General features: G+C 32.0%; 1 protein-coding gene across 1 annotated transcript; it reads left to right on the top strand.

The window, feature by feature from the left end:
• Positions 1 to 298: 298 nt before the first annotated feature.
• LOC132612068 (uncharacterized) lies at positions 299 to 1,255 on the top strand. The gene has a single exon (XM_060326411.1). The coding sequence runs from the start codon at positions 299 to 301 to the stop codon at positions 1,253 to 1,255; it is 957 nt and encodes a 318-aa protein (XP_060182394.1).
• Positions 1,256 to 16,671: the final 15,416 nt, after the last annotated feature.

Below are 16,671 nucleotides of genomic sequence, written 5' to 3' on the forward strand. Positions count from 1 at the left end.
TAAATTGCACTACTTTGACCCTGTTACCTAAAGTCCCAAATCTTGTTACAATTAAAGATTTCAGACCAATAGCCTGTTGTACTATTCTGTACAAATTGATTGCTAAAGTCCTAGTAGCTAGATTACAACTTGTCATGCCTATTATTATTTGTGAAGCACAAGCAGGTTTTGTCCCTAGTAGGAAAATTGCTGATAATATCATCCTAGCTCATGAACTGGTCAAAAACTACTCTAGAAAACAGATTTCTCCTAGAGCTATGATTAAAATTGATCTATAAAAAGCCTATGATTCTGTAGAATGACCTTACTGGAACAAGTCATGATAGTACTAGTCTTTCCCAACAAATTTCTCCAATGGATTTTGGCTTGTATCAAAACTGTCAACTACACTGTTTTAACAAATGGGACACCCTGTGAACCCTTTAATGTTGCTAAAGGTCTTCGGCAAAGTGATCCCATTTCCCCTTTCCTATTTGCCATATCCATGGAATACCTTAGTAGATGTCTCCTTGAGCTAAAACATGTCAAAGAGTTTAAATTTCACCCTAGATGTGCAAAACTAAACATCACTCGCCTGAGCTTTTCAAATGATCTCCTTCTTTTCAGTAGAGGTGATTCTACTTCCATCCCTGCCCTTCATAAATGTTTCCTCACTTTCACTGAAGCATCAGGTTTACAGCCAAATCTAACCAAAAGTTCTTTCTACTTTGGTGGAGTTTCTCAAAGTCATAAAGATCTTATTCTTCTCCAGCTTGGGTATGGGCAGGGAGATCTACCCTTCAAGTACTTAGGCATTCCCCTATCCACCAAGAAACTCTCTATTATACAGTGGCAACCTCTGATCAATAAAATCACCAATAGGATTGATTCTTGGACAGCCAAAAAATTGTCCTATGCTGGGAGAATTCAACTTGTTCAATCAGTGATCTTTGGGATACAAGCTTATTGGGCCCAACTTTTCCCCATCCATGTTCATGTACTTAAAGTTATAGATGCCTATTATAGAAGCTACATATGGTTTGGCACAAATACTATCACTAAAAGAGCTCTAGTTGCCTGGGACAAATGTTGCTTACCTAAATCAATGGGGGGCATGAATTTGATCAATCTTCAGCTATGGAATAGAGCTGTTTTAGCAAAGACATGCAGGGACTTGGATCACAAACAGGATAAACTTTGGATCAAGTGCATACATGCATACTACATCAAAGGGGGGCAGATTCATGACATGGTAATACATAAACAGGCTTCTTAGATGGTTAGACAAATATTGCAGGCATCTCTTACACTTCAACAGATTCAAATTCAGCCAGTAAGTAAATGCAGCATGATCAGTGATAACGTCCAAATTCACTCCTCAAAGAGAAAGTGTACACGGTCGTTGCAATATAATTTACCCAACTATGAGTCGGGGTCGATCCCACAGGGAACAATATACTAGGCGATTAAGAAAGTAAGGAACTTTCACTTACCAAGCTAAGCCAAACGATAGATAATATTTTGGTTTTTTGAGAAAATTATAACTAATGCGGAAATGTAAACTAACCTAGAAAGCAAGTAAAATGATCAATGGCCACAAGCATGGATAATAGGAGATTACACTCAAGTAACGATCCAACGTATTTTACGATTTTACAACTAAGAGCGGGTTTATGTTAATAGAAAATGATTTCTAAAATCTCATTGAAAGTATTCCAACCAAATCAATGAATTTCACTCTAAGCTTTTCAAAGCCTTAGAGTGTGATATTAGGCACAATCAGTTTAACCTCATGTAACTATCCTCTTCCGAGCTCAAGTTATCAGATGGGTTTAATGACCCAAATTCTTGTTAATTAATCTTTTCCAACCTAGATTTCCTCTTCCGAGCTCAATCAAAGTAAATGGGCGAGTCTTAGGGTTAGCTACTCCCTTAAGAATCATTCAAAATGAGATTAATTAAAGAAACAAAGACCCACTTCATTAGAAATAAAAATCATTCAATACATAAGCAAAACAAGAGTTTCATCCAACACTTTAATCATAGAATATTTCCATAAACAAGATTCAAGTGAAGAAAATAAATACTACACACGTAGATATACAATACAAAGCAAGGAATTGAAGAAATGAATTAAAGGTTTAAGAAATGCTCAACCAAATCTTCAAATCTTCAACCCCAAAGTGTGGTGTAGGAACCTAATCTCCAAAACTTGTACGAAATGGCCAAAGATGAGTTTTACAAACCCTAGCATTCTATTTATAGAAGTGCCAAAATGGGAAACAAAATCTGGACAAAAATACCCTGCGTGCACAACATGCTACTCGCATCTTGTGTCGCATGTGCAACATGCCAGTCGCATGTTGTGCAAAACCGTAGCATGTTGTGCAAATATCTCTGTCAGCACATGCTGCAGCAAGTGTTGCTCGCATGCACAACATGCTGCAGCAAGTGTTACTAGCATGTGCTGCCAGAAAGTGCTTCTTGTTCTATTTTTGCTCTATTTTGCTCCGTTATGCTCTCCGGGCATCTTATCCTACAAAACAACATAAATACACAAAAAGTAACAACAGAAGTGCTTGAAGAGTCACAAAAGCTTAAGGAATTAGCATCGAATATCCCGTAATTTCGCGGCACATCAATCAGATCCATATATCTTCAACTGCTGCCTGTACTACCAAAAGTTCCATGGAAGTCACTGGTTTTCTCCAACAATGCCAGGCCAAAAGCTAAGTTCACCATGTGGTTACACCTTCATGGTAGGCTACTCACTGTTGATAGACTACTCAAATGGGAAATCCAAGCTGACTCTAAGTGTGTGATGTGTCTGACTCATGATGAAACTATGGAGCACCTGTTTGTAAAGTGTCCTTTTGCTGTAAAATTGTGGGAAAGACTGCTTAGATGGCTACAGAGACCACTAATGAATGCTATTACATGGGAATGTTATATCAACTAGATTATTGCTAATGCCAAAGGAAAATCCATCCATACCAGCTTCTTTAAAATCATAGTGGCTGAGTATATCCATGCTCTATGGATAGAAAGGAATGCTAGATTATTCAAAAGAAGGCAGTCTACACTGGATGCCATTGCAAGACCATTGCGTATGCCTGCTATGTACGAGCTACCCCAACCATGATGATATACTTGATCAAGCTTTCCTTCTAGGTGTTTTATTTGATATGAACTGAGAGCATTGTACTGAAGAGTGTTCTGTAGGAATGTTTTTGAGATAGTTTAGCTGAGATGTAGCTAACTATGGTTTTGTAACTCTGCATTTGGTGATTAATGAAAAAATAAGTTGATTACCAAAAAAAAAAATATATAATAATAATAATAATTTTATTATTTTTTGTACTCTATGGAATAAGCAATTAAAATTTCCTTCTCTTTTGTTTTTAATATATAGACGATTATGAGTGTTTTTTTTAGAATTAAAACTTATTATATGAAAATTTAAATTAATATTTACATTTTTACTTCTTTTTTTTATCGGATGTCCCCGAAGGGACTATTTACATTTTTACTTTATTGACCAGAATTCTTTCACCTTTTAGGCCTCATTTGTTTGCACTTAATGAAGGTCTGAATTTAGGTCATTAAGTGCATTTGTTTACATTAAGATCTAAGCACATGTTTGATCTGAATAGGTCTTAATCATTAAGATTTAGAACAAAGTCTTAATATCATTAAGAGGTATTTTGTACGGATAATTTTTACCACCAGCTCCACCCCCTCCCACCACCCACCCCCAACCCTACCCCCTCCCTCCCACTCACCTCCACCCCAACCCCTCACCCCAACACTACCCACCTTACCCCAACCACACAACCAACCAATCCACTGATAACGTCCAAATCCACTCCTCAAAGAGAAAGTATACACGGTCGTCGCAATATAATTTACCCAACTATGAGTCGGGGTCGATCCCACAGGGAACAATATACTAGGCGATTTAAACAAGTAAGGAATTATCACTTTCTACACTAAGCAAAACACTTTTTCTTCAATATTTGGGTTTTTGATTTAACAACTAAAAAAAGATAAGGCTAACTAGAAAGCAAGTAAAATGATCAATGGCCACAAGCATGGATACAAGGGAATTTACTCTCAAGTAATGATCCAATGTATTTCACGATTTTACAACTAAGAGTGAGTTTATGCTAATTAGATAATGATCTCTAAAATCTCATCGAAAGTCTCGCGACAAAATCAATGAATTTCACTCTAAGCTTTCTCAAGACTTAGAGTGTGATATTAAGTCCAATCAATATAATCTCAAGTAATTTTTCTATCTCTAGCTCAAGTTATTAGATGGGTTTTAAAACCCCAAATTCTTGTTAATTAATCTTTCCCAACCTCAATCTTCCTCTCTCGAGCTCAAATCGAAGTAAATGGGCGGGTCTTAGGGTTAGCTAATCCCTTGAGAAACATTAAAGAACAAGATTAATTAAAACAACAAAGACCCACTTCAATAGAAATAAAATCATTCAATACATGAGGAAAACAAGAGTTTCAAACCAAACTTTAATCAAGAATATTTTCATAAACAAGATTCAAATAATGGAATAGAAAACTACACTCTTAGATAATCAATACATAGCAAGGAAAAGAAGAAATGAGTAAAGGATTAAGAAATTTCTTATCAAGATCTTCAAATCATCAATCCTCAAGTGTGGATGCAAAAACCTAGCTCTCCAAGCTTGATGAAAATGGCCAAAGATAATCCATTACAAAACCCTTGAAGAGTTTTTATACATCCCAAAAACGTTCAAGAGAACTGGACAAAAATACCCCCTCGTGCCCCCTCTGTGATTCGCGGGATGAGCCACGGGCGCAGCGTACGAGTCGCTCGCTCCACACATGTCTCGCGCGCTGCACGTTTCAGCTTCTTAGTCTTCGGGCAGAGCGCGTGACAGGTTCGTGATTCACGGGCACGACGTGCGAGTCAATCGCGTGATTCACGGACGATGCTTTTCCTTTAAAGTTCCTATTATCCTTTCCTGACAAGCCGTGCTTCAACTGTGCGAATCAGAGGACACTCCTGCGAGTCACACGCCTTGCTATCCTGTGTCCTTAGCTCATTTTTGCTCTTTTTTGCTAGTTTTCACTTGGTTGGATCCCAATTCTCTCCATGACTCAATGTGCCTGAAATAGTAGCAATACATACAAATAATAGCCTCATATCATAGATAAAGAACACAAAAATCAAAGCAAAGAGGTTGTAATAAGTGGTAAAATCGCCACTTATCACCCACCACCACTAACCCACCCCCAACCCTACCCTCCCAACTCACCACCACCATCTCCAACTCCACCCTAACCCCCACCTACCCACCACTACCCACCCAACCCCACCCCATTCACTACCCCTACCCCTACCCCTACCCCCTACCCCTACCCCCTACCCCCTACCCCCCTCTCACCCACTTACTTTAACCCCCAAAAACCCTCACCCTACCCTCAGACCCACCGCACCACCACCACCCACCCCAACCTATCAACCCCCACCCCACACCCAAAAAAGCCACCCACCACCACTACAAACATCTCCATCATTACTAGCAAACATAAATGATTCATTTTTTATCAAATAATATTTTTATTTTATTAAATTTGTATTTATTTTCTAATATTTAGTTACTTTTTATTTTAATTGTATATTTATTATGTTTAAATAAATACATTATGCACGTTCAAATGTTGAAAAACAAACAGTCTTAATCATTCAGTGTTCAGATCTAAATACAACATCTTAATTATTCAGATGTGCATTCAGATTCAGACGTCTTAATCTTAATGAAAACAAATGAGGCCTTAGTATTTTTGCTTTACAATTTGTTTATTCAAATTTAAGCAATTTGGTATACCATGCGACTTTTTTACATCATGATCCGAATTATAAGTCCTATGTTTCTAATATATTTCCTGAATATGCATTTTATTCCGTTTTTGGTTTAACTACTTATATTGTTACATTTCTATACTTTCTATTAGCTTACATTTCAATATTATCGCACCTTACGTACAAAGAGTTAAAACGCTTCAACAGCTCTAATGAGATGACCAATGAGACCCTGATGTTTTGGAAAGAGTAGTATTCTTTGTTATAAATAATGTATTAAAGTGTCAAAATATTTGATCAAAATTTCTAAACCTACTATTGGTAATCTTAGATATTATATTTTTATCAAGATGATTAATTATTATATTACCAAAAAAGAAGATAGCTGTTATAAAGGGGTAAGTTTACAAAGAGAGTACTGCTATAGGGATAGTTGATGTTGTTATAGGTAAAAGTTATTTTAAAAAAAAGGATGAAACAATTATTATAGAGAGGTAAAATATAACCTAAAAAATTGATTTCGATGAAAACTTGACGGTCGGTTGTAGTGTAATAAGAGGCTTTATTACATATCCATAGTTTCATTCGACACAAACATGCAAAGCTCAATGAGAATAAATTTGATAAGCATGAATATTCAAAAAAATTATTCGAACCTCTTTTAAGATCTTTCCATGCATTTCCGTATGTAGATTTTAATCAACTGCCCAAAGAACAATAAGTTTGCTTTAATTTAGATTTGAAAAATTCTCCCCTAACACAATAAATCATCAATTTCAAATCCAAATAAATCTTGAATTCACTTGTGGATCCCACAAAATGCTTAATCTTATACGTGTTCAAGAAGTAAAATATATAAAAACCAAAAAAAAAAAAAATGTAAAATATAAATTATTGCCTAAATGTCAAACTCGTCTTGAAATGTGCTATAACTAAAATAAAATAAATAAAAATAGCAAGCTAAGAAAAGAAAGATACCCTTAAAAAAAATTACTTGCAGATGGAACATAACAGGGTAGAATGACCTATGAAAGATTTTGAGCATTTCCATTAAAAATTAAGCCTAGAATGACATGGAGATAACTTTTATCGTTGCTCCAAGGCTCTCCTTCCACGAGTAGAGTAATGATCAATAACAAAAAGAGGAGAACAAAGCCAAAATAAATCAAAAGGTCATAATAGTATGAGCATTAGTTTCAATATAATAATAATGTTAAAATAGTAACGACATTAGCAATTAGAAAGTGATAACTTAATTAATTATATTCTCAATCAGAAAGTGATTTTTTTATATGTATAGTCAAATGTATTCATTTCTATCAAAAAATAAATGAATAAATGAACAAAATCAGATAATTACACTAAAGAATACTACTTACTTGAGTTCAGGCCTCACGTAGTAGGCAAAGAAAATAATTTAGTGGCATCATCTTGTGTAATACGACCATCACAACCCACATATAGAAAATGGAAACATTAAAACTGATAAAATTTTTGTAAAATGGAGAGTATGAAGAAATAAAGTACATTCACGAATATAACTAATGATCAATAAGAAGTTAAACTTAAAACTTCATTCCAATTCAAATTTTATTTAAATTCAAATCCAATCCTTATCTAATAATCTATGCATTTGAGTTGAGAGAAATATTTGAAAGGGATGAGATCAATTCAAAAAAAAAAATATACTAAAAGGATCCTTATCCTTATCGTTACCATTCCTAATGCTTTTCTACCTTTTCCTTACATTTTCTTCTCTTTTTTTTTTCTTTTATCTTTTATTTTTTCATTTGTTACCCCCAAAAAAATAAATCATACAGAGGTTAATACATATATAACTTTTATTAACAACATAAAAACAGTATTTTTAGTTACATTTATTGAAATTGCCTACGTGAGAAAATTTTCTTATATTTTAATGATATACTATAATTTAATAGATGTGGTATTTGGTTAACGGATCATTCTTTTTAAAGATATCTTTGAGTTGAATACTTCTAGATAATTACATATTGCTAAGGATAAAGTTTGACACATTTTGATTGTTTAGTTTTAATTTAAATTTAAAGTGATATTTGGTTAGTAAGATTTCTCATGTTCAGTTACACTAATTGATATGAACTCTAATTTATCTTCAATTCAAATTAAAAATAAAAGTATCCTTTAATTAAAATTAATGTTATTACACAATTTAATAATTTAATAAAAATCATCCTAAAATTACAAATTGGCTTGTTATTAGCTTGTACTTGGCATCTTATGCTAGACTACTTTTATATATTTTACTGTTATTATTTTTATTAAATAATTAATATTATTTATTTATTATTATTAGATGATGATTTGACAAAAGATAATGGTAAAAAGAAAAAGAGATAAACATCCGAACTTTTGAATTTGATTAGAGAAACACTCCTATTGAAAATATTTTTTTTTATTTTATTTCATCCAAATTATTTATCTTTCATTCAAATTTCAAAAAATTTATTACAATTCTCATTAGCTTTGTCCTAGTATCCGTACCCGCGCGTTGCACGGTCGATATTAAAAAAACTTATTGTAACAAATTGTATTCATCAAATTATTAAATACATAAAATTATAACATTTGAAATTTCCAACTTACCCCACCCCCCAACCTCCCCACCCGCACCCCCACGCCCTCTCGATTTTATTTTATTTTATTTTTAGCTTTATCTTTTATTTACGTGATCCTATCAATAGATAGATTTTTTTCTCACGTAATTTCTCATTTCAAACTCAAATAGTCTATCCTTTTTTTTTTTCTGTAAATTTGAATTTTTACTTTTTCCTCTTTCTTTGTATGTTCTTATAATACCATATATTTTTTTAAAGCAAATATATTTTTCTTCTTTACCGTAGAATTAAACTTCTACTACAAATACAAAATAATTATTTTCTTATCTTGTAACATTTTCACTTGAAATAGCATTTTTACTAAACTTTTTAATAAATCCATACTGTAGGTTTTTTTGGGATTGATCATTTAAAAACATTTAGCATCTGTTTCAGGAAACAACTTAAATTTAAAAAACTTTATTTTCAAATTCAAGAATTCAATATTAATATCACATTTGTGATTACATTAGACGTTTTGGTATAACAAAACTAACATTTCTATCACATCCCATTAATATATATATATATATATATATATATATATATATATATATATATATATATATATACTAGATGGCGTATACCGGTGCTGCGCACGGGCTCAACACTTTGAATTATATAGTGTATCTATGTGTATGTAGTTGTGTACAATTGTAAAGATTTATGTATTGGGTAGTGATACTATATATATTTTATACTACTAATAAACATACCTAAATTTGCACTGTCGATGCATATATATAGATGAACATTAATACATATACACAAATGTTATTTGTCTATTAAGTGGAATTATATGAACATGATAAAATGGTGAAAAGTAAAAGGAGTGTAAAAGTGACACGTGGCCAAATACGTTTCTTGACCGTTTATATTTCGTCTTCTCGATGTTATTCCTCATTATTTGTGTGAGACGTATGTGTCTAAACTTATACCCAAAGGTATAAGTTTTAAATCTTTTGGTTCTATGACTTCTTTAGGGGTTTTTGTGTTCAATTTAAATCGTTTTTTTTTTTTCCTGAATTTCTCTTCTTTACCATTTTCTGAACTTATTATCATTATTTAAATGTTCTTTTCTTTTCCTTCTTATTCACATGGACCCACCTTAATTTTTTTTATTTCTACTATTATGGAAGAGTGGGCCCCACCTTAAATTTGTTTTTTTTTTTTTTTATTTGTACTATTACGGAAAAGTGTGCCCCAACTAATTTTTTTTTAAAATTTTCTACTATTATAGAAGAGTGGGACCCACTTTTTTTTTTTTTTTTAATTTACTATTATAGAAGACCGTTTATATTTCGTCTTCTTGATGTTATTCCTCATTATTGGTGTGAGACGTATGTGTCCAAACTTAGGTATAAGTTTTAAATCTTTTGGTTTTATGACTTCTTTAGCAGTTTTTGTGTTCAATTTAAATCGTTATTGTTTTTTTCCCGAACTTCTCTTCTTTACATTTTCTCTAAGCGTACATTTACCATTTTCTGAATTTATTATCATTATTTAAATATCTTATTTTTTTCGGTTGCAATTGTCTCCTACTTCTTCACGTGGACCCCACCTTATTTTTTTTTCTGCAATTGCCTCCTAATTCTCCACACGGACCCCACCTTAATTTTTTTTTTTTGTAATCTCTACTATTATAGAAGAGTGAGCTCCACCTTAAATTTGTTTTTTTTTTCATTCCTATTATTATAGAAGATTGGACCCCACCTTAAATTATTATTTTATTTTTATAATTTTTCTACTATTAAAGAAGATTGGGGCCCACTTAATTTTTTTTTTCAATTTTTTACTTTTAAAAAGGATTGGGGCCCACCTTAGTTTTTTAAGTGACTGACGACGAACTGTATAGAAACATGACTCATGTTTCTATATATATATATAGCTTATAAATTATTAACATCACAACACATTTTGATTTAGTAAAAATAATTTTTTATTATATCCAATTTGACATATGTTAACCAATTAAAAATAACTATTAAACATAATAAAGCTTTTAACATCAGCAACCATGGTATTGATATTTTTATTCGACAATTAATGTGAATAGAATAATGAGAAGACCATATAGCAATATTCACGGAAACAAAGATTTTTGTTGTTGAAATGAAAATAAATTTACACGACTATAAATAACAACTCTATAAAAAAAATACTATTTTCTCTGCTTGTCTCATCTCCTTTTGTTAGATCTCCTATGTCGAAAGAGAAAAGTACTCTTCGCTGCCTTTTGTTGTGTAATTGTGCCTCTACTTCAATTTTTCAAATTTGAGTATAGAAAAATAGAGCACTACTATTCAGTTTTTTTTAAAAAAAAAAAAACATTCAAAAAATGAGGAGCGAGAAACATTCAGAAAAGAGAGAGAGAGAGAATTAGCAGATTTAATAGACAATCATATAGATTAATTGACAACAAATTTGATGTTGCTGCATGGTTACATACAGAGGAGTGAGAAAAGTTAACAACAATAATGTAATTAATTAACACAAAGTACAGAAACTAAAAACATGAATAATAACGAAAGACAATTGTAACATGATAGACCAAAACGAAATCAATATTAAGTCATATGATCAAAAGAATATCACAAAAAAAAAAAAAAAAACAGAAGCGTTACCAGATAGCTTCCTAAAATAATGAAAACAATAAATCAATAAAAATTAAATTCTCATATTCTTTCTAATAAATATCTTACTGAACTTTGTAAATATTGGCTTCTACTTCATATTTTAGGGGATTAAATAGGTGAAGGAAAGGGAGATAGATGAGGACAAGGATATAGATTACAACAACAACAACCCAGTGAAATCCCACATCGTAGGGTCTGGGGAGGGTAGAGTGTACGCAGACCTTACTCCTACCAAGGTAGGACGGCTGTTTCCGAAAGACCCTCGGCTCAATAAAAGCATAAAAAGAAGTCAGATAAGGTTAAGAGAATCAAAGCGATATGAAATGAAATAATGCAAGCGACACAGATAACACAGGATAATCAAAGCACAGGAAATAACAGATAATAGCAGAAATCTGAGTAGAAGAAATTATATTGCGATAATGCGATTACTAATAAGAACGGAAAACGAGACTATCTACTAGCCTTCTACCCTAATTTGGGTCCTCCAAACCCTCTTATCTAAGGTCATGTCCTTGGTAAGCTGTAGTTGCACCATGTCGTGTCTAGTTACCTCTCCCCAATACTTCTTCGGTCTACCCCTACCTCGTCTGAAACCATTCATGGCCAACCTCTCACACCTCCGCACTGGGGCATCTGTGTCTCTCCTCTTCACATGCCCAAACCATCTCAATCTCGCTTCTCGCATCTTATCTTCCACCGAGGCCACCCCCACCTTATCCCGAATATGCTCATTCCTAATCCTGTCACTCCTGGCCACACATCCATCTTAACATTCTCATCTCGGAAACTTTCATCTTTTGAACGTGAGAGATCTAAACCGGCCAACACTCCGCCCCATACAACATAGTCGGTCTAACCACCACTTTGTAGAACTTGCCCTTAAGTTTTGGTGGCACCTTCTTGTCACATAGCACTCCGGAAGCAAGCCTCCATTTCATCCACCCTGCCCCAATACGATGTGTGACATCATCATCAATCTCCCCGCAACTTTGCAGAATAGACCCAAGGTACTTGAAACTACTTTTCTTCTGGATGGCCTGGGTACCAAGTCTGACAAGGATATAGATTCAAATTCAAAAAAGAGTATTCAACTTAAAATGAAAACTTTATCTTCAAATTCAGTAAATATATCTACAGATCAAAATTTAGATTAAAAGAATATCATCAGACTATTATGCAAATAAAATCGTTGTACTCAAGAAATAAATGGTACGTAAAATGCAACTTTATCTTCTTATTTTCGTCCTTTTTTTCCCCTTTCTTTATTTTCTAACGAAAAAAAGAAGCAAAGCCTATCCCATATTCAATATATTATCTATCAAGCCCAATTGAAATTTTAATATATTTTTTTTAAAATTCAAACATTGTTATATTTCACCAAATTCAAATTCAAAAGTCAAAATATTTAAATTGACCTCATAATAATATTATTTAAAATATTAATAATATCTACCATTTATATGAATCTAATTATTTCTTGTTTTAAAAATCTATACTCAAATTTAAAAAATTAAACTTATTCTATATATTTAAAAAATTAATATTATCAATTTTGAATGACAATAAATAACAATATTACTGAAATATTTATGATCACTTTAGATGTGTAATTCTTATCTTATTCGAAGTATGTTGTATTTTGAAAAGTGTTGATCTTTTGATTATCCCTAATGATAAAATTCTAAACTGTAATAATTTTCAAATTAAAAAATTTCAATTGTGTTGATTTGGATAAGTACAATGTTAAAAAACAAAGTAGAAAGCAGACAAAAACTTGTTTTTTTAATTGCTATAAAAAGGAGCCATAAAACGTGAGTAAACGTGAGTTTTATTGGCTATAGTTTAAATATTTCATTTTATATTTTCTAATTAAAATTGAAGTTTAAATACTTTCATTCGTATATAATTTTCTAAAGTTAGAGAAGGTAATTTGAGGTGATTTATCTCTAGTAAATCTTAATAAAGTCATATGATCTGAGATAACTACATATGCATCCAATTTGCTTTGTTTAATTCATTTAACTTTTTTTAATCATGCATGTGTTCTAAATTTTAGGTTTAAACTTTAGAAATCAATTGTCTTCAACTAATTATAGGTTTAAAACTTTAGAACGTATTCTACTTTACAGCAAGGAAAAAAAAAAGAGGTAGAGAATTTCATTGATTAATAAATAATTATTTTTTTCTAAAAAGATATATGGAGTATTTGAATTTGAAAGGTCCTATAATTACGATGCTAAGATAAAGATGAGAAGTTGTCATGGCTAAGTTTGCCGGTGTTATATTCAATAATTTAAACCTTATTTTTCAGTTAAAAAATTAAATCATCAATTAAGGAATTTGATACAATTACAAAAAAAATTGTCCTAATTCTCATTAATTTTGTCCTAAAATTATCAAGTGGCTTGTTATTAGCTTGTCACTTGGCTTAACCACATTACTTATACCTCTCATATTTTATATATTAGATTTTATACCCACGCAATGCGCGGACAATAATCATAACTTTAGAGTCCTTATCTTTTTATAATCAATGAACTCTTTGAAAATTACATGCTCTTCCTACTCATGTTTCAATTTACATGTAATGAAAGTATATTGAGAACAAATTTTCATGCTCATTCAATCATGCCTAACAGAACATATCAAATTGAGAAGTAGTAAATTCTAATGAACTATAATCGTTACCTCTTCAAATATCACCTCCAAAATTGTCATCAAGTTAATTCCACATACAGTATATTTAAAAGAAACAAAGACTAAATTACATAAACCTTAAAGAAATCATTAACTATATGAATTTTTTAAGAGAAAGCATCAATATCAGAATAAAGCGTTGATACTTAAAGAAATCATTAACTTATTTTATGATGATGAAATGGATCAAAAAACACCATACCATAAATCTCCACAACTATTTGCCACCCAAGAAGTTTCTGATGACAGATAGCAATTATTATTCTATAGCATGTTCGTACATAAGTCAAAAAATAAGCTAAAACTATAAGCAGTACTTCATAAAAATCATGATAGCTTTGCTATATATTTTCAGCAAAAAGGTGTAAATTTAGTAGGACATCTTAATGCATGTGCATTTACCTAATCTTAAATATTTTTCACTGATGTTTGAGAAAATATATGTTCTCTTGCAAAATCAGTTACCCATGGCATTTGTGTTAGTTACCGAAATAGTAGGAGTCATTCAGCCTTTAATTTGAATTGTTGGGTTATTTCTAAATTCATTTTAAAAAAAAAAAAAAAAAAAAATTCAAGTCATAAAAACTTAAAAATGCCAAATTTTCTGGTGATGACACTTGTCATCCTTTTTTTTTTTTGGCAATGGAATCACACAGCAATAGCTGGTGATGTTGATTAATAAAAAATAACATATTTACACCAAGATATCAAAAAGCAAGAAAAATAAACTATCCTAAGAAAATGAAGAATAACACTAAGTACAGCAAATATAAAGTTTGATGCAGAGGAATAAGAGAAACTTTAATACCTCAATTTGTTACTGTAAAAGCAGCGTATGGCCATATTATTGAGCCTTTCAAATACTAAGGTTGTTAGCACCGGGATATTGAAAAACCACATTGTGGATATTGAGCAAAGGACTTATTTGCTAATTGATCTTGTGTTGATTGTTCACTCGATGCATGTTCCCCATCTGACTGTACATTGACAAACTGCACATTGGACTATAGGACGAAAGAACTGTAACATACCCAGTAGACCTGCAAGCAAGACCCCTTGTTTAGATTTCCTTCAAATTTATAAGAAACTTAATAAGAAAAAATAAGTTACCGCATATCAAAATAAACTAAAACTAAACACTGAAGAAAGAAATTTTAAAGATAGATTGCAAATTGGCAATATACATGAATTGAACAAACTTTTATACTAAAACCGAGGTTACCGCAATTTTATATATTGTGCCATGGTATTTGAACAAAAAGCATAAGGGAGGGAGGACATAATTTTCTAACTTATTCACATGAAATTAAATTTGATAGAACTATAATGTATCTACAAAAGTAGTTTTATTTGGATATGTAAATAATTTATATGCCAGAGAAGTTTAATATAGGTGCCTCATGTGTTTTTCCCTTGCTTCTATGTATTTTTTTTGTCTTTGATCTAATATAATTGCTTTCATGATACCTTCAATACAAACAAACACATACAAAAAGCTGTGATTCAGCCCAGGTGCATCAGTATGGGCATATAACTGAGAATTTTCCTCTCAGTCGAGTGGCCATAGATTTCCACAAACTCTGCCAAAGTTGAATTAATTAAGAGTGTTAAGCCATGCTATGTACTTTAAAGATGCAGAAGAAATAAAAAAAATTGAAAAAAGAAACATTAGTATTACTTACCGAAGTTCTAAGTGCAATGATTGAATAATTGTAGAAAATGGGCCCAACACTAATAAACGTTTAGATGATAAGAACTGAAAAATTAAAGGAAGTTATTGCTGGCATAATAACATTTGTATTAGTTACCGATGGCATTTGTAATCGTTACCGAAATTATAGGAGTCATTCAGCCTTTAATTTGAATTGTTGTGTTATTTTTAATTCAGTTTTTTTTTTTAAATAATTTTCAAAATTTAGAAATGCCAAATTTTCTGGTGATGACACTTGTCATCCAAATATTGTTTTGCTTCTCTTATTATATATAGATAGATATAGATGTACTCTAGAAATGTATTCATGGGCTTATCTATTTTTCTTTTCAAAATTAATTGCTTAATTCATTTTTTAACTTCTAATGATAGAATAGCGAAAGTAATTAATTCCACATTCAAATTATTAAATCTCACTCAATATTCTTTTACATTCATTAAGAACCCTGTTACTTCTTTCTCTTACGTTTTCTTTCCCAATTTTATTTCAACCTTCCGAATTTTGTGTAATTCAATTATGTAATTCTTTCTCCTATTGATGACTTTAATTGAGAGTGATTATTACAAAGGGAAAAAATGGAGGTTTCTGTCACGACCCAACTAGGGGCCATGACGGGTACCCGGAGCTGACTACCGAGCACCACTCATTACGTTAGTCATCATACTCATCCTGGACACATATACTCCCAAGGCAATACATAAATATGCATAAGCCCTCACGGCTGCAAAAATGATAAACAAGAATATACACTGTTGTATCCATGAGACAACTATTACCCATGCATCTGTATCTACAAGCCTCTACTAAAGTACTGAGACATAAGGACGGGACAGGACCCCGTCGTGCCCAAATATATACACAAAATAATGTATCAAAAATGGCACCTCCGAAATAGTGGAGTGCTCCTGTAAATCTGCTGAGTAGCTCCTAGGGATCTGGGCCACCTCCCTGTCTACCTGTGGGCATGAACACAGCATCCATAAAAGAAAAGGACGTCAGTACAAAAAATGTACTGAGTATGTAAGGCATGAACAATAATAACATATCGAAGAGATAAGAGAGCATTAAGTAAGGAAACAACCTGCAACTGAATGTCACTTAAGCTAGAATAATGCATGTTAACTTACGTCATAAACAACATCATATCAAGTATGCATATA

This window comes from Lycium barbarum, chromosome 9 (genome assembly GCF_019175385.1).
Source record: "Lycium barbarum isolate Lr01 chromosome 9, ASM1917538v2, whole genome shotgun sequence".
Classification (NCBI taxonomy): Eukaryota; Viridiplantae; Streptophyta; class Magnoliopsida; order Solanales; family Solanaceae; genus Lycium; species Lycium barbarum.